This window comes from Haliotis asinina, chromosome 10, assembly GCF_037392515.1.
Source record: "Haliotis asinina isolate JCU_RB_2024 chromosome 10, JCU_Hal_asi_v2, whole genome shotgun sequence".
Classification (NCBI taxonomy): Eukaryota; Metazoa; Mollusca; class Gastropoda; order Lepetellida; family Haliotidae; genus Haliotis; species Haliotis asinina.
This window is the reverse complement of record NC_090289.1, coordinates 39,330,335-39,358,090: the sequence shown is the minus strand read 5'-3', so window position 1 is coordinate 39,358,090 and position 27,756 is coordinate 39,330,335. Positions and strand designations below refer to the sequence as shown.

At 39.0% G+C, this 27,756-nt stretch overlaps 1 protein-coding gene across 2 annotated transcripts in view; it reads left to right on the top strand.

Annotated features, from left to right (window-relative positions):
• Positions 1-27,401, top strand: part of LOC137298147 (cys-loop ligand-gated ion channel-like) — a 73,659-nt gene extending 46,258 nt beyond the window's left edge. The window contains exons 3-10 of one of the 2 annotated variants that reach the window (XM_067830260.1): positions 3,110-3,238; positions 8,943-9,140; positions 15,131-15,388; positions 16,147-16,302; positions 17,238-17,417; positions 18,039-18,086; positions 20,275-20,336; positions 24,744-27,401. In XM_067830260.1, the coding sequence (XP_067686361.1) occupies positions 3,110-3,238; positions 8,943-9,140; positions 15,131-15,388; positions 16,147-16,302; positions 17,238-17,417; positions 18,039-18,086; positions 20,275-20,295 (990 nt within the window). In that variant the 3' untranslated portion in view covers positions 20,296-20,336; positions 24,744-27,401. The remainder of the gene's footprint in view (positions 1-3,109; positions 3,239-8,942; positions 9,141-15,130; positions 15,389-16,146; positions 16,303-17,237; positions 17,418-18,038; positions 18,087-20,274; positions 20,337-24,743) is intronic. The other variant, XM_067830259.1, reaches the window with a different exon arrangement.
• Positions 27,402-27,756: the final 355 nt, after the last annotated feature.

Genomic DNA, 27,756 nt, shown 5'->3' with positions numbered 1-27,756 from the left:
TGACAAAAAAATGACATGATGTCTGCTTTATCTCTGAAGGTATTAGATATCTACGACATATTATATGAGTGCCCATGGCATACTATGTTTACCACATGAGTGTCTAAATGTTGGTATTCCCCGAGCCTGCGAGCCATATACCGATGTTTAGACACGAGTGTCGTAAACATAATATGATATGGGCACGAATATAATATTCTGTTGATGAACCGAAATGAAATTAAGGAAAATAAATCCAAATCTTCTTTCACACTTAGGCTGGTTACCCGCCGTCGCCGCTTGTAGAATGCAACGTCATAGATGAAACGTGACTTGCTCAAGACGTCACTTCACCACGACAAAGGGACATTTTGCGACATTGTATAAATAATATGAACCACGGTATTTTCGCCCTCGAAATAGGTAATAAATAGTGCCTTTTAGTGATAATGTTAGAACATCCTGCAACAATGGTGATCATGAGTTTATCCTCTTTGAAAGTCATGCTGAGGCACTCATAGCTACAACCCTGATGTTAGCTTTAATTATATGACACTCATTGAAACTTTCGTACAGCGGGCTCGTTCGATTCTACCCAAGAAGACAAGCGTAGACGCCAACGGCTGGAGTTCTTGGAACCCAGCTCGACATGGGGAAGACTCTTGGAAAGCTGAAGTCATCCCTCTTCTTATACATTCTTGCGGATACTTACGCACCACACTGAGTGGTTATGCTTAGATTTACATATGAAACAAATTAACCTGTTGCACTCAGTCTTGTTTCTTCTATATACACTTCAAGTGAGTACAGTGGGTTAACTGCTTCTTTGACAATGACTGGGGATATCATGACATCAATATATAATTATCAAGCACGCTGGTCAAATTCCTGCACATTTACCAATACGTGTATGCGTAACGAAACAGACAGCAAGGATGGGGTAACTAATGGTGTTTTGAGGACGTATTCTTCTTGTATTCTTGCTTAAGGGGTTTGCCGAAATGTTTAGCACTTCTTAAGATATGATGTTTAGTGTTGTCATATATGTTTGGATGTACATTTGTTTTGTCTTTGCCTGTGCTTGTCATGGTTACCATTGACGAGGCAGGATAAGCTCAAACAGTTTACGTGAATACATGCCACCATCGTTTACCTATAGTGATTCATAACAAATGGTTTATGATATACTCGGAATTGTAACACGGACATAACAGAAATTTCTGAAGAAAAACATAGAACGCCCTTGACCTTTGCTGCTGTATTTAAGGATTGTTTTACTTTTCGTGCATTTATCGAAAGAAAACAGTCACAAACTGAACAAAATTGCATTGCTGTCATATATACTTGGTAATTTTTACCTCTTTGGGTGTGGTATGAAAACATGATCCCATACTCTCCATACTCTCTGGCTCTAGGATGTAATGGTACATCTACCGTCATTGGTACCTATTATGTATTCCGTGCTCGTTGAGCTCCCTGAACGGAATATATGCAAGCACCAGAGTGATGTATTATTACATGATGCTACCAGACGTTTTCTTCTGCCGTGTCTGGCAGCCACATGACAGTTATGCCTGTCACAACCTGTTTAGAGGGTAGATGCGATCTACGTCAGCAGAATATGTGAAAAATGTGGTGATATATGCACCATTCACCGCACGCACACTCACCGCTATCAAGCTTAAGAACTCCCCACACAGAAGGGAGCGTATCTGCACTTTTTCGTATGATGTGGCGTGACTGAAAATACATACATGACATGGCCTTGTTTTAGTACCATATATAATAACGCTTTCGTCCAAAAAGCCGACGCCTTTGACATTAACCTTGAACAGTTTCATATGTGTTAAATGCGGGGAACAATTGATCAAACATTATATTCTAAATGTTCTCGGCAGGTAATGAATTCTATGGGGTTGTTCTGTACAAATATTGATTGTTATACTATGTCTGTGTGTATTATTCATACAAACTGATGCGGGGGTAAGCAAGAAAACAATAATAGACCAGAATTAAAGATTTAGGAACAGCATTTGTTTTATCAGATATATTATGACATTGGTAGTTATCGAGATTCTTAGTCTGGTTCATTCATCACGCCGAAGACTCGGGTTCGATTCCCCACATGGGTGCATTGTGTGATGCCCGTTTGTATTGCTGAAATATTGCTTAAGGTAGCATAAAACTAAACTATGTCATTGTAAGAAAAATAGAATGCTATATGAGGTTGTAGAATGCTTACATGTACATAAATGGGCATTTGGTACTCTCCAGAAAATATTAATAGCTTATTTAATCTGTGCATACTAAACACTGCAAAATCAGTCTGAATGTACAAAAAAAAAGTCATGTATATTTGAAACGAGTTGTAATTGTTTTAATTATTTGACTTCAGTTTGTTTTGTTTGGGGTTATTTTGTATGGGAAAAATGAATATTTGAGGATATGGTATTCATTTGAATCCAAGTCGTTTTCTAATGACACATTTTCAATCCGTTTGCATGCATTCCTTGTATTTACCCGATGTTTCACCTTACTCGTCCGCTAAAGTACTGGTGTCCAACAAACAAGCCCAAATAATTCCTGCACAACTGAAACGAACTGAATTTCGATTTTGTCGGAAATATTTTCAATTTATATTGACGTGAGTGTAGCCCAGTTGTTCGTGTCGTCTCTGATCAGGCCGAAATGTTTAGTTTGATTTTCCACATGAGTAGTTTTCTAAATCCAAAATATTTGTTCAGGATGTTACTGTGGCAACACGGTTGCCTCAGAATGCAAACCGGCTACAACATAGCTAAGAAACGGCTACAATTTGGCTCAAAAAACGAACGCGACTGCCAAACAGCCACAGCAGGATTTTCTCGAATGCTATACTACACAGTTGTGTACTGTCCAAAATATTGTTTCAAAACGGCTACAGCATGTCTTGCAAACGGCTGCAACAGTAGTTACGTCACTATTATTATTACAGTACGTCTGCAACATATTCATTGCGCAAAATGCTGGAACATCTGCAAAATACTGCAAAACAGCTGCAAAACGGCTGCAATAATGTCATCCGCGGCGAGCAATTTACTCACACAACTAACAAATATACAAGTAACCGCAACATTTTGCTTGATTGCAGGTGAAAGTACAAGTGTGCGTGCAGTTTTTCAAAGTCGGCGAGATCGACACACTCAAGGAACAATACACGGCTGACGTCATCGTACGGGCAAGATGGCGGGAGCCAAGTTTGGATGGACAAATTCAGTCGGTGAGTGAGTGAGTGAGTGCAGTAAAATACATATAAATGGCAAAGTATCGATATTGAAATATATATTTCTAGAGGATTTCCTCACAATAAAACAACAAGCAAACTTTTCATTATAAATCTGTTAGTGTTATGGCTATGAAAAAATGTATGAAAAGAATAGTTCCAGTAAAAACTAGTTCAGAAAAGATCAAACACATTCCTTGAAAGTCATTTCCCCTTAAAACCCCGCCACTGTGGCTGGTGGTTAATATAATGCTTAGTTAAATGTTCCACCAACCTGAATGTCACGTCATGAAATGAAACCTTATTCCCTCAGGCCTCCTAAAACATGTCAGAAATAAGTACACCTCCAAGGCAGATCATCATCGGAAGGAAGATACTCTGTGACCTGTCACTCAAAGCAGCAAATCGGGACATTCTTTATCGTTCTTTCTCCTTTTTATGTCATCTCGTTGACTTAAGGGATCACTGAAAATCTGTTTTAGCAATTTCATATTTGGTAATTCCTCCATACACCAAAGGTTTTTTGGAAAATAACCCGTAAACCCGGTGATAAAGCCAAAATGGCCAGGTAATATTTTAAACACACATCTTCACCTGGAAGGCCAGTAGCATCCCAGTCTCTTTCATCCCTGGAATCTGTTACATGTGCCTTTATCCTGGTTTTCTCTGGTGTGTATGTTACAGTAAGATTGTGAAATTAGCCCTTTCGTTTAATGATTAAAGTTTCATGCAATTTGCGTCATTTTGTGTAACAACAAGCCATGCAAGCAATTTCATGAAATTTCATTTCTTCTACAAATGGTAGACAGGGGTTTGTGAGGTGAGGCTGCTCTGGACAAAGCAAGTGTCAAACAGGTGTAAATGCTTCAAGGCCAAGCTGAAGTGCAACAGTCGCTGCCACAATACTGTTAGTGACAATAGGTGATGTTGAAATTGTGATCAACGTTTGTAGATTAAGTTATTAAGTGAACTTCAAGAACTGACTGAAGTATATTGATTGTTCAAATGGGACAAATAGTATGGACAACAGCTTCTTTATTGCGTGAGTGCGACGTTTCGATACAGATTCTTGTACAGCAGGAGTGATGACAACGGTACAAGAGTCTGTATCGAAACATCGCACTCATCCAATAAAGAAGTTGTTATCCTTACTTTTTGTCCTATTTGTACACCTCAACTTCGAAAATGTCACTCAAACATGTTTATTAATTGTTGTTTCACAACGTGAAGCCAACGATGACACAACGATTGGGCCTGGGTGATCTACCTTTAACCTGGATGTTCCTCACAATTAATGATATTTTCTTACTTAAAAATCCGTACACTCTATTTAACAACGAAATGCCTATGTAATATTTATAACACGCTGAGAATTAGGGCAGTAATATTCTGTAGTAAGACACCCCATTAGCACGATTTTCTTTTGTATATATCTTACTACGGTAACAAAAGTGTATGTATGGCTATTGTAAACTAATTGTTTATTTTCAAAGGTTGTTTAAAACCTGCTTCGTATACCATCCTCCATCGCTGGGAAGAAGCCTTTCCCATCTGTATCAGTTAAGATTTCCCCCCAAACCTGGATTTCAACAGTGTTGTTCTCATTACAGTAACTCGTGTTGCCAAGTTTTGTCTGCTTCTCAGCATACATCTACAGCATGATATAGGCCCCACTCTATACTAAGTACTAACAGGTGGTTGCACCATAGATCGTCAGCTATCACACAAACACTTTACCGTTCCTCCCACTCGTTGGAACAACAAAGACTCTGTACTGTTCTCTGAAGGGGAGGATTAGATTGTGTTCTCCTGGACCTACAACATGATACTGACACACCTACCGGAATCTATTAACGGATGTTCGACCATGCTAGTTCAGCACTCCTTGGGTTTCGTGGGTACATGTAGACAGGAATGTATCTATCTGTCTCTTTCACTTAAATACTTCATTGTTTCCTCTCGTCTTTATCTACTTGAGATCTCCAATCAGTACCCAGGCGCTTCCGCGAACCGCGATGACCCATATAGCTTGAGTATCCGAGTCATTAAGCTGCCACACCTAATTGAAATTCAAGAAAACCGTTCCAACATACGTATTGTAAACATGCATTAATCTTTGTGAGTTCTTTAACACGTTTTGCATATTATCTCAGCTTTTCGCCCACGCTGTTTGGTTTGGTACCACACTCTGGTTACTGAGTCCATATAGACTTTCTAAGGATGTTGTATTTGCAAATGTCATACTAATTAGTGTGCGTGCGAGCGTGCGTGTTGTCATCTCATTGGTGAAAATATTGTTTCGGATTTTTCAATGCGTAAAAATAATCATAGTCGCCTGGCATTTTCTCAATACCATTTTAAAGAAAGCCTTGATCGGTTTGGCGAAATAGATACCACGAGGATATGTTATTAATTTTGATATTTATTTAACGAAATTACGTCGATGTTGTTCTCTAATACCACGGCCTACAGGGCTATTCATCATGAAAACCTTGGGCTCTTTCGTTGAATTATGATGTCATCGCTTTCCAAATCAAGCCGGTCTTGCTAGACAATCAGTTCCAAGATGAAACCACCCGAGCTTCGGATACACAAGAAAACAGCAAATCAAAACAAAACATTCAGCTAATGTATACATCTAACAAATACAAGAATAATCCTCAAATACTGATTTTGTGACAGTTTGTTGTACGATACACCACAATGAACCCGAAACATAATAAACAACACATGTGCATCATCGATGCAATTAATGGACATAAACAGTTCTCAGTTAAGAGTTGTTCTCACCTCTTCAATATTCACATGCATGTTCAATATTCTTTCTATTCTAGTTCATAACAAGTGGTAAACGATTACTTTTCAATGGGTAGCTTTTAGTGACGGTGAAATCAGTAATCTGTACCGCCAGCGAGGAGTTTTATCAGTTATCTTGCGTCATGTCAAGATTGTATTTTAAAAAACAACAACAAACAACATGGTCGCAAAAATGCCAATACGATTAACCAGTGATCAAAAGCGTTATTTTCGCTAATGATTAAACCTGTCATGTCGACCTCTGGTCATAAACATATGGTATTATACACCAGGAGATTTGCCGTAGGCGTTGCACCCAGTCTGGTGTTTATCCGCGGAATTTCAAACTGTCAAAATCCGTTCTGGGTGAGTATGGTTTGAGACCAAGTTGGCGATATCAACCTGAGACGTTATACCCAGGGTGCAGTACAGGATATAGATGGAACTGAAAGCAGAGAGTTTACCCATACGGACATCGTTTAGAAAGATCAACAGGAAGAGAGGACGAAAATCAATGGTTTAGCAAAAACATAACGAAACTTCAACTGACACGAAAAGTAAAGTACGTGCTTTTTTAATGTGTTTGTGAAGTACAAGCCAACACAGTGTGTCTCCGTCACACTTCAGGAGAGTTCCTCATTAAACAATTTACTTCTATGTAGCCAGGCTTCACCATACATCGTTCAACAGACATTGTGATATGCATGAAGTGATGGATGGCAGTGGTGTAGAGGATGTAAGTGAGCTTAGAACATTTTGTGAACGTTTAAGTAGGATAGGGCGCATTTTCTGCAGGATTCAGGCTCAAAAAACTAATTTTAACATTTCGTAAATATTTTCAAGATGTGCGACCGTTCGTCATCCGTCAAGTCTTTTCAAATATTTTCTGTATTGGCAACAAAAATGAGGGTTTAGAAAGACTACAAAAATGGGGGTTGAGGAAAACAACTAAAATGAGGATTCAGGAAGACCACAAAATAGGAGTTTAGGAACACGGCAAACATGGAGGGTTAGGAAGACAACAAACATGCTGGTTCACGATGACTAGAACAATTAAGATTTAGAAAGAAAATGAATATGCGGGTTTATAAGATTAGAAAATCAACGAGAGAGAATTTGCTGTTGACTATTGTACGGAGCGCAAAATGGAAAAAAGCTGCAGAAAGCAGTTATTCCAAACGTTTTGCTTATATGTTTTCCAAATGGCCTTCTGTGGCAAGTGAAACTCTCATATAACTAACAGCTGAGCACTGTGTTCACTTGAAGCACCTCAAATCATCTTTATTCCCGGTTAATGGATGGTTTGAAATGACCGGGAACATTAACTGAACAGCAAAAGAAACGCAATTCTGTTTTTGTCAAGTTTTTAAACAGAAGACATAAACCTGAACGCTTACGTTTATGATATTTCGTTTTTTCCAAAATTGCGTCTAACTTTCTTTTGCTCTCAGTATATTATAAATTTTCAAAACAAAGTGTGAAGAAAAGATTACTGTGAGCATCCGTTACTTGATTGGCCATGGCATAACGACGTCACGGCAGTATGTTTATTGAGGAATTAGAGCATGTTTAACAACAAGATTGGTTATCAAAACAGTATCTCAAACGTAAGGTTTAGAAAGATGTAATAAATATTTGTCAAAGTATTTCCTTACTCTGTGATACTTCGAACAGTCAGCGAATTCTTTTTATCGAGAACATACACTGAGATATAATATGAAAATAACCACAAATCTATTTTCTATCGCAACATGTGCTGATCTTTTCGCCTGGATACCGGAAGTCCCAAGGCGTGTGGTCTAGGCGGAAGTACAACTGTACACCAAGCCGTATGCACGTGGCTGAATACGTTGCCCGATCAATGGTAGCGTGGCACAATACATCCTGACATTTCCAAACTTACGTGTCTGAATGGACATTTACAGTGCAAGGAAGCGCTGGAACCTTAATCATTATCAACATACAACACACAAGTAAAGTAAATGTGCAGTAAACTGATCAAAATTTTAGTCTGTTAACGTATTAATACGTCCATTGCCTGCGATAATATCACACCGCTACTTACGTGGGTTGCATGTATAAAATATTACTTTTATTCTCTTATTGTAATGATAATTCATTATTCATGACATTTTCACACCATTGACGTATCTCTTACATTTAGTATTTGATATCTTGCGGATGTATATTCCACCTGTGATGTTCAGTGTCGTTACCTATAATTCTTTAAAAACCTCACAGCTCTTATTATTGTAAAAACGTATTGAATATGTTTCATCCTTAGTGCTCGGGTGTCATGGGAACTTAGAAGAGTTCTAATAAAGTAACGTGTGTTCGCCTATCCGTTTGTTTGATGCATTGCCCAGTAATAAAGTAGACATATATGCTTACCCATGAAAGGTAGGTGAATATCGAGATTCTTTGCAAACATCGTGTTAAAAGGGTAATTTTGCCTGCTGGGATCATGGAATTACATCGAGATTGCCGATATATCGAGACATCCGTGTCAAGATTAAAGGTTGAGGGGTGGTGCAAGGGATGACAGAATTTGTCATAGTGAAAGGCCACAGTCAAATGATAATGGTAGCATGTTTAGAATTTTAGTTTGTTATTTTCTCTTTAACTATGATATGTAATTATGTGAAAACGTTTCTCTCTCTGTTATGTATACTCAGAACTTGAAATAATGGGTTAAGCATGGTCCTATTGTTCAGGGCAGCCCTAGCAGTATCCGCTGACAGTAGTATCAAACCCAGTGCTTTACCCAAGAGGATGTGTCATAGGTCACCAGAATGCCATGCCGAGTCAAGGTGACATTTCAGTTCATTAAACTGACACGTATAAATGAAGTCAAAATAAAATCAATTCATAATTTGCCGATATCTTTAATAATTCACTATTTCAGGCAGGCGATATCCAGGATTTTCAGAAGTACTGGAACCCCAAACTATACATCGAAAACACGATAGGAGACCCTAAGGAGATCTTGCGCCACCGTCTCACATTCAACAACAGAGGGGAATGTTTTGTCTCTGAGAAGAGAATCATCAAGGGGACGTTCATGGAGAACCTGGAACTCGACAACTTTCCATTTGATGTACAGGTAACTTGGCTGTCCAATTTCAAGCACCAGAGAATTACCAAATGTAAATTAGGCGTCAGTTTAAGAACTTGCCATTTGACGTGCAGGTAAATGAGGTTCCTTTTCAAGAACTTGACAACTTTTCATTTGGTATACAGGTAAATTAGATATCCATTTTCAACAGCTGGTGCCATGTAAAGCCACATAGCTACGCCACATTCCTTTCCTTATCGTGGTATTTGTAACCTTAACGGTTTTTGTTCTTGCCATTGATTGTTGCATTAAAGTTGCCAGTATCATTTCAGACCTCCAGTGGTGCTGGTACACAGTGATTCACTGCGGAGTATTTATGCATGACCTACCTTAGTGGTGAACGCGTTTGCTCTGAGTTCGATTCCCCACTTAAGTGAATAAAAGCGACAAAACTTATTGCATGTTCTTAAGAAATCTTTGTTTGAAGGAGAATCAATTGTGCAATTCCGACTAAATAAGGTTTGCTTGTTGAGTGACACACAGCAACATTATATGACTATTGTCTGGTCCAGGCAATCTGGTGATTAACGTCATGAAATACGAAAACAGAACATACGTTTATGAATCTCTATAAGAGCTGTTTGCGAAACGACGAAGTTATCATTCCCCCATGTATGGTGTCCCCCACCATTATATTGCTGGAAAATTTCTAATTGTGTTTAAAACCTCACTCACTCACTACTCTGTCACTTACGTACGAGGTGCTTCCATTTTGTACGGATTCTATTACTGTGGCTTCGTGTTGTCGCCGGGAAATTTCCACTTGTGGAAATAAAAGGCAATATCGTCAACATTCTGGAAATATACATATCATACAAACATCGACAACAACATTGACAGGAGTCTTCATCTCAGATGTGGGTACAGTTACACTGGCACCCAAGAAAACATACGGTCATGATTTCGAATCTATCAGTCTAAATGTAATAATATCTAATTGTAACCAGATATTACTATACATAAGCAGCAAGACGATGTGATGTGTCTGTAAAATATGGTTTATGTATGCTCAATAGCTCTGATGTACCACCAACTAGTGCATCACGCGATATATGTTTCTTTCACGACAGACATTTCACTTCTGTGGTTTAAGACATAGTACGACTATCCTATTCCCTATGCGGGTATCTTTGTTCATTTCCGCACGACAAATTAAAGGTACACATAGTGTGTAACTATTGACTGAAACAAGCTTGTCGACACTGAATATTTTATAACTCCATTCCTCCTTTCATCCTCCCAATCCCATCCCCTCTGATCGGATTTATTGCAGTGTTAACGGTAAATCCATCTTCATCAGTGGTCATTAAGTCCAACATCTGGTTCTTTACTGTACTGACCCACTGGCCACAGGAATATAAAGCCAGAATGAAATATATGTGATCATGTGTGGCCATCTCGTTGGGTGAAAACAGTGATTGAATGAGTTTCGAAGATCGGTTAATATTGGACATTTGGCGGAGCATTTACTGTTTTTATTAATTATGTTCCGTTTCTAGGTCAAAAATAAAACCCACAAGGGACGAAAATGAACATGTGTCATACCTTCCCGTACATTCCAGCTGTTCTCTCTTTGACATTTAAAGTCATAAGACAGCACTATGTTTCAAGGTTGTCTTCATTGAAATATCTCTGTGCGTTTGACATTTCATGAAGTTCTCTTCATTGTCTTCATTGTGCCTTTCCAGTAACCTGGTGGTATTTGATTGTCAGAAACGCATGGAAATCGGAAAACATATCACGGTTACATTCTATCAATCAGCTAAGGGCCACTAGTTCCTTCATCAACCTTGTCAGCTTTGTATTATCTTCTAGGAGAGTGCGTGAGTTTATCAGAGAGCATCTAACGACTTACTGAAACATACTTTGTGACTGAATCAATTGTTTTCTTTTCGGTAGTTATACTTATATTTTCTGTATGGCTCAACAAAAAGAAAAAAAATAAACTGCAACCTAGGGCAGTCACAGGTATATTTCATTACGGATTTAGACAAATAAAGTAAATAATCTGATATTTTGTGTGAACGGTATTAGTTTTACAAATGATATTCACAGAGATATTCTTAATAAAGTCAATCCACATATCAAACTCCATTATTACAATTCTGGGGGCAAATATAGACAAAATGTACTCATTTTCATATAGTACTATTTCCTCTAACGAATTATACCTATCAGACTCAGTTTTAAGGTTTGTGGCAAATTGTGGCAAAGATGTTGTACAGTACAAGACGTTAATGAGTCTTGACGTCACGACGTACTATTTTGGGGCATCACTGAGTGATATAACTTTATATGAGATTAATTTCGATAATCTCCGAGACAACACATGCGGAGGTGTATGTATCAGAACATTAGTGCACTCGTTTTATCCGACTATGATCAGGATAAGTTTTTTTAGATTTTCATGGCCGACTGCCTCTACCACACACCCAGCGCGATGCAAATTCTCACCTTTTGTGGGAATATCATATATGATATATATATATGCACATATTTGTTAGCGCGTATATCCAGACTGAAATGTCTCTTCCCTCACATGTTTAACAAAAATGAATGAAAATCTATGAAATTATTTTCGTGTCAGACAGTCTTGTACGACCTGTACCGTGGAAATGCAGCTTTCCTTACAAAGGCTGACTGAAACGCCGAAGCTCATTCCACTGGTAGGATCCTTGGTTACTGTGTGAGAGTGAAGTCTTTGTGAGTTTTGCGACTAAAACTTTATGATTTATGACAGTGTCTTTGTGATTTAAGGGAGTTAAGGGAATTAATTTCAAGTTTATTTCAATGGTATGTTCCTTCAGGAAAAGAAGAAACCCTTAAAGATCCGGGTTATAATTGGTCGCACAAGGTGACTAACGGGATCGGATGGTCAGGCTCGCTGACTTGGTCGACTCATGTCCTCGATTTCCAATGCCTAGATCGATGAAACTGTCTTGTCCAGATTCGACCATTTGCAAACCGCTGTCACAGAACTGGAATATTGCTGAGTGCAGGCGTTAAACAACAAACAACAAACACGCAGCACCTGCTCTGTGCCCTTTTTAGCATGTGAGATAAGAACTGCAAGACAATTCTACAAATTAAAACCCTTCCAAGAACGTCAATTTGTTGCACGTCTCGTTATTAGGAAGGCAACGCCTTCTTTTGTTGTAAATTTAGACTAACGAGACATGGAGAAGCACTAATCAGCTGTCCTGACTGACTCTGTATGTTCTCTGCCTTTGTGTAAGGCAACTGACGTTATTTGGAAACACCACCACGCTTACAGTTGTGTTATGTGAGATGTATGTTGGTGATGGTTGCCAAAAGGCGGAGAACAGATGTCTACCCGTTTCAGTATCCCTCTGGAAACGAACAGTTAATATTTCCATTCTATCTCATTACTGCATTGATACTACGTCATTTTGTTTAGTTAAGTCCCATATGATTGACTTTTGTTTTCACTTATCTATCTTCTCAGAATTCTGTCCAGTAATGAAATAGACCCACATTCGAAGGGTAAAACATCAACGTTTTGTGGTCGCCTCATAGAGAGACTATTGCTATTAGGCAAAAAAACAATGTTTTATGCCGCACGATTTGTTATTTTTCGTGGACGCCATATTTTCACTATGAGAGGGGAAATGAGCTGGGCAATTTAATAACGAACGAATATCATATTGTTTAGTTAAGTCAGTCTGAAACAAAATATTGTTTTGAAAAAAAACAGTCCCTATTTGGATGTGTGTATATTATTGTGACACGGCACACAACAGACACCAACTTTCGTATTCTGTCAGGTGCAAAGCCGGAACGCAAAGGTTCGCGTTACCTGTGGGCAAAAACAACATTGGCAAAAGATTAGATGTTTTAAGACTGTGTCTACTTGTAAATTGGCGAGCAGAAGTTGTTTTTAAGATAACGCGACAGTTATTTTCGCACAAAAACAACATCCACTTGCATTCCATCGATAACAATCTAACCCATATTACAAAGTCGTGAACACTGACCCGTGAGCATCAGTGATCTACTTAGTTAAACAATAAACAATGGTCGGGGTTCTTTACCGGCCTGCACAGTTGAGCAGCTGACGGTATCTGATGAAGAGACATGTTATAACATAACTGTCGCCAACAAAATAGATATATAAATAAACGTTGATATATGAACTCGGGTCGTCAGTGCATTTGTATGTTGTGGAGCCCTGGCATTACCAAACTGAAGGGTAAAAAGGTATACACCCGTTTTTAATTTGATAACGACTGAATGAAACTAAAATGAGAGAGTGAGTTAAAATGAGAGCTTTTAGCAATATTTCAGCAATATCAGTGCGAGAGACACCAGAAATGGGCTCCACTTATTGTACCAATGCGGGGTATCGAACCCAGATCTTCGGCGTGACGAGCGGACGCTTTAACCATTAGACAATCCAACCACCGCAAGTAACCAGAAATGGTTGTTTGTAACCATGTGATATTGGGTAGCATACGTACGCTAGCTGAGATTTGTGCCTCACGTTCATATAGTGTTCAAACGACTGTTCAAGGCAAGGGACGATTTGATAGGTTCATGAAATTCTGCCAAATCCAATTTTCAAATATTCTTTTTTCCGTCAGTGTAGACATGTTCAATATTATGTGTTCCTTCTTAATGTGTTAGCTTGAAAGTTTCGTTTTTGTGGAAATACACCGACTGATAGGACACTTGCCACCTAACAATAAGTGCAGCAACTGACCAGTGAAAGAGCCCCATCTGTTTCATGCTTAGACCTGTGCACAGATTTAGAATGACACATATCTGTGCACAGATTTAGAATAACAAAAAAATATACTTTAACTCTTCGATAACATCAGGGATGACTTCCACTTTTCCTTCTTGCCGAGCAGTATTCCAGCAGCTAAGGCATTTGGTGTCTACGTTTCAAAACTTTCTGGTACAATCGAACATACTCCTTTTGCAAACGTGTTAATGTTGCAACGTTCAAGACCTCGACAAGTCTTCCAATCAACTTGTTAACGTGTTTATCGATATCTAAATTTTTAACGTATGTGACGAAACATGGTACACGATGCAATGCTTTAAGTTTACTTGTACCATAGTTTAATCTCGTATTGTGTTTGGTGAAGTGACTTGTCTTTGCATGTGTCTGTTATTGGTGCTATGGAAACGCCCACCCTTTCAAAACACACGTTGTCATCCGTGTTTGATGGTCATTTAGTTCATAGTTCTTATGACAATGAAAAGATTTTTGTCTGGGTGTTGGTCATAGTTCTAAATCTGAATGTGACATGTTGCTGTGTTCAAAATGCAACGGGCAATGTATACATCCTGTCAAAGGTTTAGACTCACTTAGAACACTCCCTCTATATTATGTGTATACATAGGGTTACATCGAAGATTGATTTCTCCTCTAACTTAGGACAACCAAGTACAAACCTCATGCAGATGAAATGCACGAGCATCATGCATCACATTGCTGAGGGCATGTGCAAATATCTTGATTGTGATTGTTGCCTTTTGGTGTAAACTTTAATCAGGAATTCGCCAATTTTCACAGAGTTTGTAATTTGTTGAACACATGACAATAAAATTTGTAATGTTACGAATTTGTTTTACAATGCATCAATTCATGTTTAAACAGTACCTTTAAACAGTAGGGAATATTTTGCAAAATCTAACTTAGAACTGTTGACTGAGGGAAGTGGCTGCTTTTATACGCTAGTGAGTGTAAACCTTTCATGGGTAGTATAGTTACTTTTGCACCCGTGAAGATAAGGGTTAGAATTTATCTTCAGTAGCCCATGCTGGTCGTAAGAGGCGACTATAACGGGATCGAGTGTTTGCCAAAACTTGTTAAGAAAAGTTGCCATCAGTAAGTGTCATTTACTCTACACGTCCCTTTGATGGGAAGTATAAACGCATAATGTCCCTGGTGAAGATGTCCCTCTGATGAGACGTTTATAACTGAAACGCTTTGTTGTTTTTTTCCAAAGGATTTGACTGTTACTGTGGCATCCGAGTTTCCCTCATATGAGGTGGAGATTGTTGAGGACTCTGAGAACAGACATATGGTGAACAGACAAAGCTTCGTGGACGAGCAAGAGTGGCATCTATATGTGCACACGGAGTGTGAGAAGAAAGCCATAGTTATTGACCAAGCGGACAATAGTGTAAAGAGATCGGCAGTTTCCGTCAAGTGCCGAGCAGCGAGACGGCCCGGTTACTTTGTATGGAATATATTTATGGTGACGGTAAGGTTGTTGTGTGGAACATGCGTATTCTTGGATGAAGTATTAGAGTCGTGATATCTTGTCATTTCTTTCCTCCCGATGGGAATCCGGGTTAGACAACCTTTGTTGGTCAGGTTTGGTGTTCTGCTTCATTGGCATCGTGGACTATTGCTCACAATATCAATCACTGGATTCAATCATCTTGTCAGAGTGTGTAACGTAAATGTTTTGATAAATAACCAGGACACGTATGTATGCAACTTTTTAAAACATATAACCGTGAAGATCCGGGTTAGAATTGATCTTCAGTAAAGTTTACCTGTCGAATTCGACTAAAGGGATCGGGTGGTCAGGCTCGCTGACTAGGTTGACACATGTCACCGTATCCCAAATGCATAGACAGATGCTTGCGCTGTTGATCACTGGATTATCTGGTTCAGACTAGATTATGTACAATCTTATGTACAGATTATGTACATGTAGCTGGAATATTGCAGAGTGCGGCGTAAAACTAAACTCACTCACACTCACTGTTAAAACACAAACAATGTCTGTAGTATTATTAATTTTAGAATATTTATATATTCCTGAAATTCTTGCCTTGCCAGGAACCTATGAGTTCCAGATTCGCAGCCATTAATATACTTGGTTTGTCAACTCACTGTTCAACAAACTGGTATACATCTATGACATGGGGTTTCTTCACACTCATTATTCAAAGGGGTGTTACAGTCGATCGGCATTATTAGGTCCGCCTCACGTGTTTGCATTTCTTTCAGTTCCTTATCTGCAGCCTGGCATTCGCCACCTTCAGTGTTGAGAAGGATCTACCCCAGAACCGACTTCAGCTGTCCTTCACGCTTGTCCTCACCGCGGTCGCATTCAAGTCAGTCGTCAACCAGAGTCTACCACGTATATCCTATCTTACATATATGGTACGTGACATCAGTGTACATTCATGGCAGTGGTCAGCCAAAGTCTACCGTTGATTACCTATCTTACATGTATGGTACGTGGTATCAGTGTACATTCTGGGCAGTGGTGAACCAAAGTTTACCGTTGATATCCTATCTTACATACTCGTAGATGGTACATGATATCAGTCGTACATATATGGTTTGTGACACATGTCCAGCGGACAAATCCAGCCTCTCTTTACGGGAGTTTATTGTTGCCTGAGTTTAAACTGGTGTCATGCGGGTGTATAAAATCTTGGTAACCACCTCCAAAATCTCAGAGTACTTTCTTGACAATACAGTTACGTTGTTGGTGAATCTGCATGGATAATTCGGATATACGCAATGTAGCTCAAATCTGTAATAAGAAGAATAAAGGTGGGAATAGTGTCACTGAAGAAACGATTTGTGGTTGCAAGTAAAATTTCCCATGTTAGCACTTGGTCATAAGCCAATCAGGCAGTGCAGGCCGATAAAGCTTTAAAAAGCTACAAAGTGTTATTTATATGTGTCTAATTGAAACTAAGGGGCGGTGGGGTAGCTTTGTGGTCAAAGCGTTCGCTCGTCAAGCTGATGACCCAGGTTCGATTCCCCACATGGGTATAATGTCCGAGGCTCATTTCTGATGTCCCCCGTCGTGATACAGCTGGAACATTGTTAAGAGCGGAGTAAAACTAAACACACTCGATAGTTTTCAGTCCTTCAATCCTTTTACTGTACACGAGAGGCAAAGTTGATGCACTCTAGATAACTTCTTCTAACAATGGCACATTTTCAGGATAAATAGTCACTTATCTTACCAGCGAGCTTAACAACGTGCTTTGTTCTCAAGTGATAGGTATCGCACTCAAAAGCTGGTATTTCAGCGACGCACTCCAAATGTCCATATGTTGTTGACAATTGTATGTTTTCAGGATAAATATTTACTAACGTCAATGGTGATGCTGTCGACGGTGTGTGCTTGGCATGGCATCGTCACGACGTTGTTGAAGGACCGCGAGCACGCGGACAAGGTGGAGGTGATAGTACTGTCTGTACTGGTGGCCCTCTACATCCTCTACAACGCCGGCTTCATGCTGGCAATATATGTAGTAGTAAGTAAACCTATACATTACTACAGCCACACACGATTTAATATCTAAGGCGCCTGAAACCGATGACACGAGTTCCGTCCCCTAACCATGCCAGGAGCCGCATGTCCTAGTGCTAATGTAGTCGTAAGTGTCAATGCATGCCACTTACGACTATCGTAACGCTAAGTGAGCTTCTAAAATCTATGCCCAGGTTCTTCAGCCATAACTATTTGTCTGTCTATAGTTCCAAATCTCATGACCAAATGTGTCCCTACGTGTTTAAATCATGAGCCAATGTCCTTTGCATAGAGCGTAATATCAGTGGTTCCTATTCTGTGTTAATATATGGTGCTTGTTGTTTACCTGCCTTTCGCCCGCCATTCAGGGGATAGAACAGGTATTGGTCAGTGCTGAGTTACTTCTGTTCAAGGTCTTTCAAGGTATTCAGTCTCAATGGGGCAGCACTGTAAAACGGAAAATGCTAAACACACACATTCGTGCATGCAGTCGCCATATTAGGGAATTTACCTTGAACGCAACGTTTTCACCGTTTCGATGCACCTAGACGCCTGCAGCATAGACAGGGTGAAACAGCTATTAACCAGTCATAGTAATTTGAGACTGTCTCTCATTCTGTTCCAGCCTTACAAGAAACGACGAATAATGGCCCAGAAGGATAGGGAGTATAAAGTATGTATGTCACATGCACGCCGACTCCATTTCACACTTACAAAGATATTTTTTTAATCAAAGTGACATATAATAGCACACATATTTATAGCATGGCTGTATCTTCGTCACATTTCGTTTTCTTATCATTCCGGATCCTGATTACTGGTTCGAATCCAGTATGCTTAGATTCATCCAGAGTGAAACAATTCTACGACCGATGTTGCCATAGTTTTCACACGTTTTTCATGGTTAAAACTCTGTTTCGTGATTCTAATGCTATTAAGGGCGATAAACCAAGTAACGCAAACATTATCATACCATGTTATGCTTTGCTGGATTATATTATCTTCGTACACCGCAGCTAGCATCGTTAACTGCACTCTTGATTTTTATGTTATCTTTATTGTGCTTGTTTCTGATATCAGTCGTTGCCCTCACCTCAACACCTGAGCATTATTATGTTCCATATGTTCGTTATAGTGCAATATCTGGCTAGGTGTAAATTGCTGGTCTGGTTAGAAAGCAACATTCTAATGAACATTTTATTGGGCTGGGCGGGTAGAGTACTTAGTGGCGAAGTTGTGTTAACATCACCGGTCAACCTTCTTCCCGTCCTGCTTAGGCTGAATATTTTACATCCGTTTCCAATGGAACTGATCCCGCACCTTGGGAACGCCGTGTTTCAGGGTTCCGCTGTTCAAAGAAATCTTAGCGCTAAGGTGACCGTAACTCCCATGGCTTAACATAGTCTTAAGGTGGTCTTAGCACTAAGGTTTTTTGTACAAAGTCACCCAGGATGCTGGAACAGTTTTGTTTTCGAAAGTGCAGACAGTTTAGTAACAAAGTCAAACTAAAGAGTTTTAAGTCATCCAATATCGGTTTCAACATTTAGAAATGAAGGGAAATACCCTTATTAAGTTTATATCTAAGTATAACAACTGTGTATGATCTAGCAGGGGTGAAACTCGAGAACAACTTAACTACGTGAAGACAATTTAATTAATTATACATAACTTTTGTTATCAATCGTCACCTTATGCAATGATTATATACAATACAGTAACGTCACACCTATAAACGTATTATCATATTACCAACCGCCCCTGAGTAGCTATCTTGATTACGATATACAATATGTATCGTCATTCTGTAATCAATGTTCGAAACGAATTCTTCCCATTTAAGCATGTCTTTAAACACACGCGATTGTTCCACGACTATTCACTGCCTATCTATATCTTTCTTTGTCTATGCATACTTTGGAATACTTAACATTTATTGTTTGGACATTTACTTGTGTGTTTAATAATTATGTTTTCTCTACGATTCTATTATCTATGTATACACAGAAAATGTAGCTTAAAGTTCATTACTTCTTCGTCGGAGTCTTCAGAGTGCTGTCTACGGTTTGGAATATTTAAATAAGTTTTGTAACTTTATCTGAACTCGTATATTCACCATCGGCCGTGCTTCACTTAACATGTATTAATGTTCATTGATTTCAGTCTATTTTGTAAGCCTTATAAGATAACATTTTGGTCATATGTACTAAACGTGAGCCTCACTTGATATGAACTGTGTGATATCGAGTTTTCCTGTTGTGGAAATCATAGAGGCATATCAACAGACATGTGGGTCAGTTAAGCAAGGAGAGTATTCAACAAGGGCATTTGGCCTTTGTAAAACGAAACGTGCAGTGATCGGCTTACAACAGATTCCACTATTCCAGTTTCGTCTTAGTAAGGCTTAAAGCGTTGAACGCTCGTTCTGGTTGAGTGTAAAAGTAAGTCAGCCACTATCGAATTGAATTGCATTTTGATCGTTTTTATTTTAGTTTATTATTTGGGATTCCGACGAACAAGTAGTTACGTTACTGTGTCCTGTGCATTTTCATATCAAATGTATTTGTTATTAAGGACATATATGCAATATTTAAGGAAATATATACAATATGGCTCTATGAAATATTAATATGTAAAATTACATACTGATAATAAGATTATGATTTCAATACATATTTACATTTATATCCATTATTGTTGTTAACTGACTTACCTTTGATTACCTTCACATATATTGATACTAACTGCACACTAACACTATAAAGCATCCGATTTATCCCCTGTGACGTCATGAATTAGGGGAGATAACCATGAAGAGTTAGAGGGAATTGAAGTCACGTGGATAATGCTTATTTTCCTTGTAGATACTCCATAAGTCTCCGTAAGTGAGGGAATCCCACAGAAATCTGCGAAACACGGAAAATGGGTCAGTCTTATGTTTAAAGATTCGAACCCCAGCTTATGCTTCAGTGATTTAGTCGAGTAGTGACCCTGTGTAAATCTTTATGAGCCGCTTGTATAGACTTAAAACCGTTTACTAACACCCCTGTACACATATATGGAGTTCTCTGAATGGTAGTCGTGCCTTTTCGCTATTGCTTTTTCCCATGCTTTCGTTTATTTTCGTCTGTTCCAGTCAGCGTGTCCATTTTCCACGGAAATTCCCGAGCTGTGCAGAGTGTTGTTTTTTTAACAAGTTCTTTTCATCGTTTAAGTCTCTTAAATATTACGATCACGAAAACGAACGAGGCGTGATGAATATTCATTATATTACTAGTCCATCCAAAATGTGTATGTTTTGTAACATTAATATGCATGTGTGTGTGTGTGTGTGTGTGTGTGTGTTTGTGTGTTTGTGTGTGTGTTTGTGTGTATGTATAATTTCCCTAATTACATAGTTTCTTTTGTGTTGGAATGCTTTACCAATATATGTTTTATGATACCGGAGATTTGCAAGTTCGTGTTTGTGTATGACTAATCCTTTCGCTTCATACGATTCATGATCCATTTAGCTCACACTTTAGATTTTACTGTTTTTATTCTGGAATCATTATTGCAAGGTATAACACTCTTTTTATGCAAACAGTTTGTTTTAGGTTCTTGTGAATACGACGTATTATACTGTGTGAACTCTTTGTCTTTGTACGCATGAACATATTCTTGGTTCATAAGTGTATTGTTCTTAAGGGTACTGCGCACTTTCTCTGCATTTTAAACTCTACATCGAGGGTGACAGGTAGCCTAATGGGTAAAGTGTTTGCTTGTCACGCCTACAAGAAAGTTCGATTGCCCAAATGGGAACAGCGTGTGACATACCCCGTATCTCCCGAAGTGATATTGCTCCTGTCAGACTCCACTCACACTCACTAACCCATGTCTGCAAACAATGAATAACAATGGGCAACTTGTGTTGGATTTTTGCTGGATCCGCTAAACATGGGTTCGATTCCCAAATTCGTGCCGATAACGATACTGGTCTATCGTAGATAGGACTTAACACGACACGGCGTGATGTAACAAAATAATATGGTGCAATACCAAACTTACCCATAAACTGCTTGTGAAAAATGTAATCCTTTGTTTGCTTGGGCACATTGGTATCTACTGGTCCTAGTCCATTATTCATTAATATAATTATACACAAAATAATCATGTGTGTATAAAATAACATTTCATGCTCAGAGCAGAGCATCTCTTGCCCACGACAGAGAACGCACGACACGCTAGAATAATACTATTCTTATACTTATTTAATGTGACTCTGAAGGCATAAGGTTAAAATAAGTATCTAGGCACTATCTCACACTCCCCTCCCTCTCTCTCACACACATGCACACGCACGCACACACGCACGCGCGCACACACGCACACAAACACACAATTCATCATTCATGTGCACAAATCTTAATTAAAACACTGCTTCCGGTCATGCAACGCACAATAACCCATCTCCCATCGGACAGCTCCTCTGTCAGACAAAGCACAAGTCCTCGGCCAGACGTCCCATAATCCTTCAGACAGAACTCTCACAATCCTTCAGTCAGACCTCCCACTATACTTCACTCACACCTTCCACTATACTTCACTCACACCTCCCATAATCCTTCACTCACACCTCCCACAATCAAAGTGTTTTATTTAACGCATAAGCCACAGCACTCCCTAAGATCAACAAACCTGCTGGTATCAGCCTTCGCCAAAAAGATTTTGTTAGAACCGCTTAGAACGTCACTACTGGTAAACATTTAATAAGGCCTAATTCAAATCCTTTCTGTCACAGTAGATACTAAAATTTACATATTTCTCCTGACAATAGGAAATGCGTCTGTTTGTATAGGTGACCTTTTTATCATTTTATTTTGTTTTTGTTTTGTTTGCTGTAAACAATCGAGTTTAGACCAGACAATCCAGTGATCAACATCATGAACATTCGTGACAATAGTACATGCATCAACCAATTCAGCGAGCCTGATCACCTGATCCACTTAGTCACCTCTTACGACAAGCACGGATTGCTGAAGACCAATTCCATCTTGGATCTTCACGGGTCTGTTTATGATCATATATAAAATCATTTAAAGAACCGATCTATGCAATCTATTTCGGATCTAAACGTATGATGAGTCGGGGAGAACAATGGGGAGATTGTCATATAAGCAAGAGATGATGAAAAGAATTCTGGCTTGACTACAGATGTGATTTGACAGTAGTAATATCGATAGCCAGTCACAGGGTGCTCAAATGCAATAACCCCCATTAATGTTACAATTTTGTCTTGTAATACCCTCGTTTATTGTGACGTTAGTTTCGTACAAAATGTCAGAACAGTTACGCATGGCATTAATGTTTCGCAATTACACTCGTGTAGCGACACGTCACACAATTAGCTGAATCAGAAAAGGAAACAACGAATTGATGTTTGTTCAACGGAGTTGGGATGTTTTGTTGATTTCTCGTCAGAATTGGTTCCAAGAAACCTATGTTTATCGTAAGAGATGCAATGGATCTGGTCGTAATACTTGTACACGAGTCAGCGATCGAGTGTCATTGTATCGATGCTGATCGATGTGTCTGACTGATGCTCGTAGTATCAATCACTCGCTTGTCTAGGACACTAGTCTAGCAATTATTCATTTGGGTGTTTAGCATATTACTTAAATGTTACTCCCTTGGGGGATTATGAGAAATATATAAACATAAGCCATTGATACCACAAGGAGTTTATGTATAGGTTTTATGCGATAATATACAATCGACAAAAGATATTTTGATGATTAAGTTCTTCGTGATGTAGTGGAAATTTCATTCTTAACAAATACACGTTTTTAGATAAATATGAACATACATTAATATTTCGTATCCTACGACCAAATAATGGATTTGTAGTGGCCTACCAGCAAACAAGCTTATAGTGATTTTCTATTGTCGTAGAAGCCACGTATCATATTTTATTTATGTATGCACATACATAGAGCTTATGTTTATACATGATGTCTTGTATGAAATCATTTCAGTGGTGGTCATTGTATCTGTCACAAATGTCTCCAGGAATATCCGTGGCAATGTTCTGACTCATCACATCCCACATGAGAAATCACACCTTACATTACACATTACAACCTACATTAGACACTATATCCTACATTAGACATCACATCCTAGATTAGATATCATATCCTACATCAGACAGCACATTCTACATTAGATATCACATCCTAAATCAGGCATCGCATACTACATTAGACATCACACCCTACATCGGACAACACATCCTAAATAGGACATTACATCCTACGAAACACATAGCATCCTAAATTACACATCATCCTACATTAGACATCGCATCCTACATCAGACATCACATCCAACATTAGACATCACATCTTAAATTAGACATCACATCCTACATTAGACATCAGATACTACACCAGACAACACGTCCTAAATTAGACATCAAATCCTTCATCAGACAACACATTCTACATTAGCCATCACATCGTACATTTGACAATACACCCCACATTAGACATCAGATACTACATCAGACATCACATCCTAGACTAGAAATCACTACCTACATGAGTCATCGCATCCTACACTAGACATCACACATGTTCCAAAGACACTGGTGAAGGTGTCGACAAAACGAAAATGACCGTGGCAGAATATAAATGTTTCTTTCCATCGTTTTGATTAATAAATACATACACTTGTGGTTTTCTAAATCATCAATGGTATCTCGTTACATCCAATAAAGCATTTTGTTTCAATATCAGTTCATTGAATGTCAGGTTTCTCCGGATATAACAGGGCCGTCGCCCTTCCATGTCTGAACTGTAAAAGGTAAAGGCCAAAAGATCAAGTCATTTATAAAGTACGCACATTTCGACAATTATCTACGTAACATTGGGAACAACATGGTTTGTTATAGATTAGTTATACGAATCATTGGATCAGCCAACTAATCAGACACACAGAATCAGACACTTCAAAGTTTCATAGAAACTTCAAACTCGTTTTCAGCAGAACATGGAAATAGGCACATAGCCAATCCTTGTCAGCACAACTAAGACGAACATTGCAACAGAACCCATCTTTTTATAAGATTACTCAAGATCTATTGACATGTATGCCTCCAGACCCAATTACACAATTTATAACATATATCTGCACCACCCGGGATTATCACATTAACGATATGAAGGCACACATAAGTATGATACAAGTCGTCATCATTTACTTGCATTCTCAATTTACAATTGGTTTAAAGGTTTTTCATTTTTTCAGCGTTCCCAAACGTTTCATTTATAAAGGATCTTACATTTCTTTTCAGGAAGGTTGGCAACATAGAGTGAAGACAAAATACTAGCATCTAAAGGCCTATACCCAAGTCCCTCAATTCTTAACAAGAACTGAAGATGACCTAACCGAAAAACGTTCCCGAAGCGTTCTAGAAACGGTACAGTTGACCTTCTCAGGACCTGTAAGTCTCTACTTCTGCTGAGCAGAGGTCACAGTAGGTCAAGTCATAGGTCAAGGTTGCAGACAAAGGTCGCATTATGAAGACCAAGGTCATCAAACGCCAATGAACAGTCGGCATGTCCGTCGCAGATGTCGGACTTTCACAGAAATCCGCAACCTAGTCATGCGCAAGACTTGTGTCTGAAATCTGTGAATGCCATTCTTCATGAACTTCCCACAGCGAACAGATTCCTCGTGGACAATGTCAGAGGTTGTCCAGACATCCGGCATCTGGAGGACACAAACGTAACACAGGTGCTCCGGAGGATGATGCTCTCCTAGGCATCCACATCGAACGTTGATGCAACTATTTTCTATCCACCTTCAGCATGGTAGGGCCATCAGCACCATGTTTATCTAGTAGAGGTTCGTCCTTCAAGCACGAAAGCCAACCCCTATTCCGTGTTGGGAAAGAAAGGGCCACGGGACTCTCTTCTCCGAGAGACAATATCCTTTATAGTGACTGGAAAACAGTCCTGCCCCGATGCTCAACGGAGCACAAGATCCCTTCTCTCCTGAAGCTCACCTAACTACGATGTGCATAGTGCGTTGATGGATATATTTGTTGTTACAATGACACGAGAGATTAACTCGTGTTGTATCCTACTATCCGAACACCGACTCTATTCAAGGGAGTTAGTGGATGTATGCACCTAGAACTTTGCACCTGTTGGCAAACAGTGTAACAACATGTGATATATATTCACCATAAGCAATAACTTATCATGGTACAGTTTGCACCAGTGTATATATCTCATACCTCTTACCTCGCATAGATGAGCTAATATAGGGAAAAGCTGCATTTGGTGTAGATGTATGTTTAAACAACCCATCCGACAAAGTTTATCGTTAGCTTTATAACGGACATTTAATCTCTAGTGGCATACCTTACAACACGCCACCTGTCGGCAGGCGTAGAAAGAAGCTACGGACCATTCCGAAAAGAACGATCTCAGCGCTACGACTTACGTAAATCTAGATATAGGAATTGGAGTTACGACTTCTAGAGTTACTGGGTCTTAGGACTAAGATCGTTTTGTGGAACTGGGCCCATTTATTGTTCCTATTTTCAATAGATCGTTGTTGATTTCAGTAAAAACTAATTAACTCGAACTCCATTACCTCGACATATCGCTTAAGACGAGGTCACTTTAAGATCATATACCATAAGATCTGTATGATATAGCTATAAAATTCACTGGTCAGTTGCATCAAAATAGTATAGATTCGATTTCATTGTCAATGAGAATCAGTGAAGACGGAAGTGACTCGCTGAATATTCACACTGTTAGCGTGGGGAGCAATGGATAGATTCCCTTCTGTGAGCATTACATATGGCAACATATAGTCATGTTTTGACTGTTTAAATTTACGTTATGCAATGTGCCATAGAAACCCTGGGCACGTCACATTGTCAAGTGTTTCCTAGTCTTACAATTTCCATATCAATTTTCGGTACCCGTGTGTCTTGACATCCGTCTAATTGGATTTGCAAAGATTTCTAGTTTATGAGCGTTCATGCATTTACGTATTACATCAGTGATATATCTTTCAATTAATGTTTGTGTCATATCACCGTCAAAATAATTAATGCATCATTAATACACCTAGAGTGGAAGTATATCATAAATCTGACACGGGCGATTTAAGTAGTTTCTGAATATACGAGCATTAGCTTAGGTGATAAATGTGACCTTATCCCACATAAACTCAACACAGAAAGTATGTTTTAACTTTCAGCAGTATACCCAAGCCAATATTTACTCCATGTCGTCTTTGTATTGAACGTGTATGTATACTTAATATACTAGAGTAAACCATCCTCACTCATTCAAAGACACTGGATAATCTAGCGTGGATGGCACCTAATCTTAGTTCTTGTTTGAGACATTGTGACAGTACAGAACTGGATGAATCCTTGGTTTCTGAATCATCTAATTTTGGCACCCGCTTGTCTCGAAGTATACTGCAAACAACCGGAAGAATAAATTGAAGAACTGGATTTCAACCATATGGTACATTAGCTTTCAAAATGTAATTAGATTGTAATTGCCAAAACACGTATGCATGTAACGAGAGCATCGCCATGCTAACTATTTACTCTTCATTTCACTTCTTTCCACAATCAAACATGGGTTAATAATATCTTTTATCAGGTAACTAATAACTCGATTTTTTCTAATTGTCTTTTTCAACATTGTGTTTACTCGTTATCAAAACCCAATACCCCTTTATACGAAACTACAGCAGTGCTTATGACAGTTATTGTATAGGTGAGGTCTCTTTCTGAAAGATTGAGTTGTGCAGTTGGCGTTAACCTGAATTCCATGTATTCTTCATGGCATGAACTTCTTTGAGTCGCGGAATCTACGTGTCAGGATTTCAGCACGATAAGGAAATCAAATCCGGTATAAGCCGAACAACACAACCTACATGTTTTAGTACCAGTACCAACAGGATAGGGTTTATGCTATTGTCAACGCGTAAGACGAACAACACAATCTACATGTTTTAGTACCAGTACTAACAGGATAGGGTTTATGCTATTGTCAACGCGTAAGACGAACAACACAACCTACATGTTTTAGTACCAGTACTAACAGGATAGGGTTTATGCTATTGTCAACGCGTAAGACGAACAACACAATGACGAAGACGAAGGAATTCGTAGAGTTCAAACTTCTATAGTTGGGTATAGGGTGTATGACAAACAATCATACATCAATGAGGTGAGCGGAGTTCCAGCTCAACCTAGGGGGTCTCCTACGCGTGGCATTATCCTGCTCGCAGTTGACCCTACACAGGCAGATGAATATCGTCTGGTG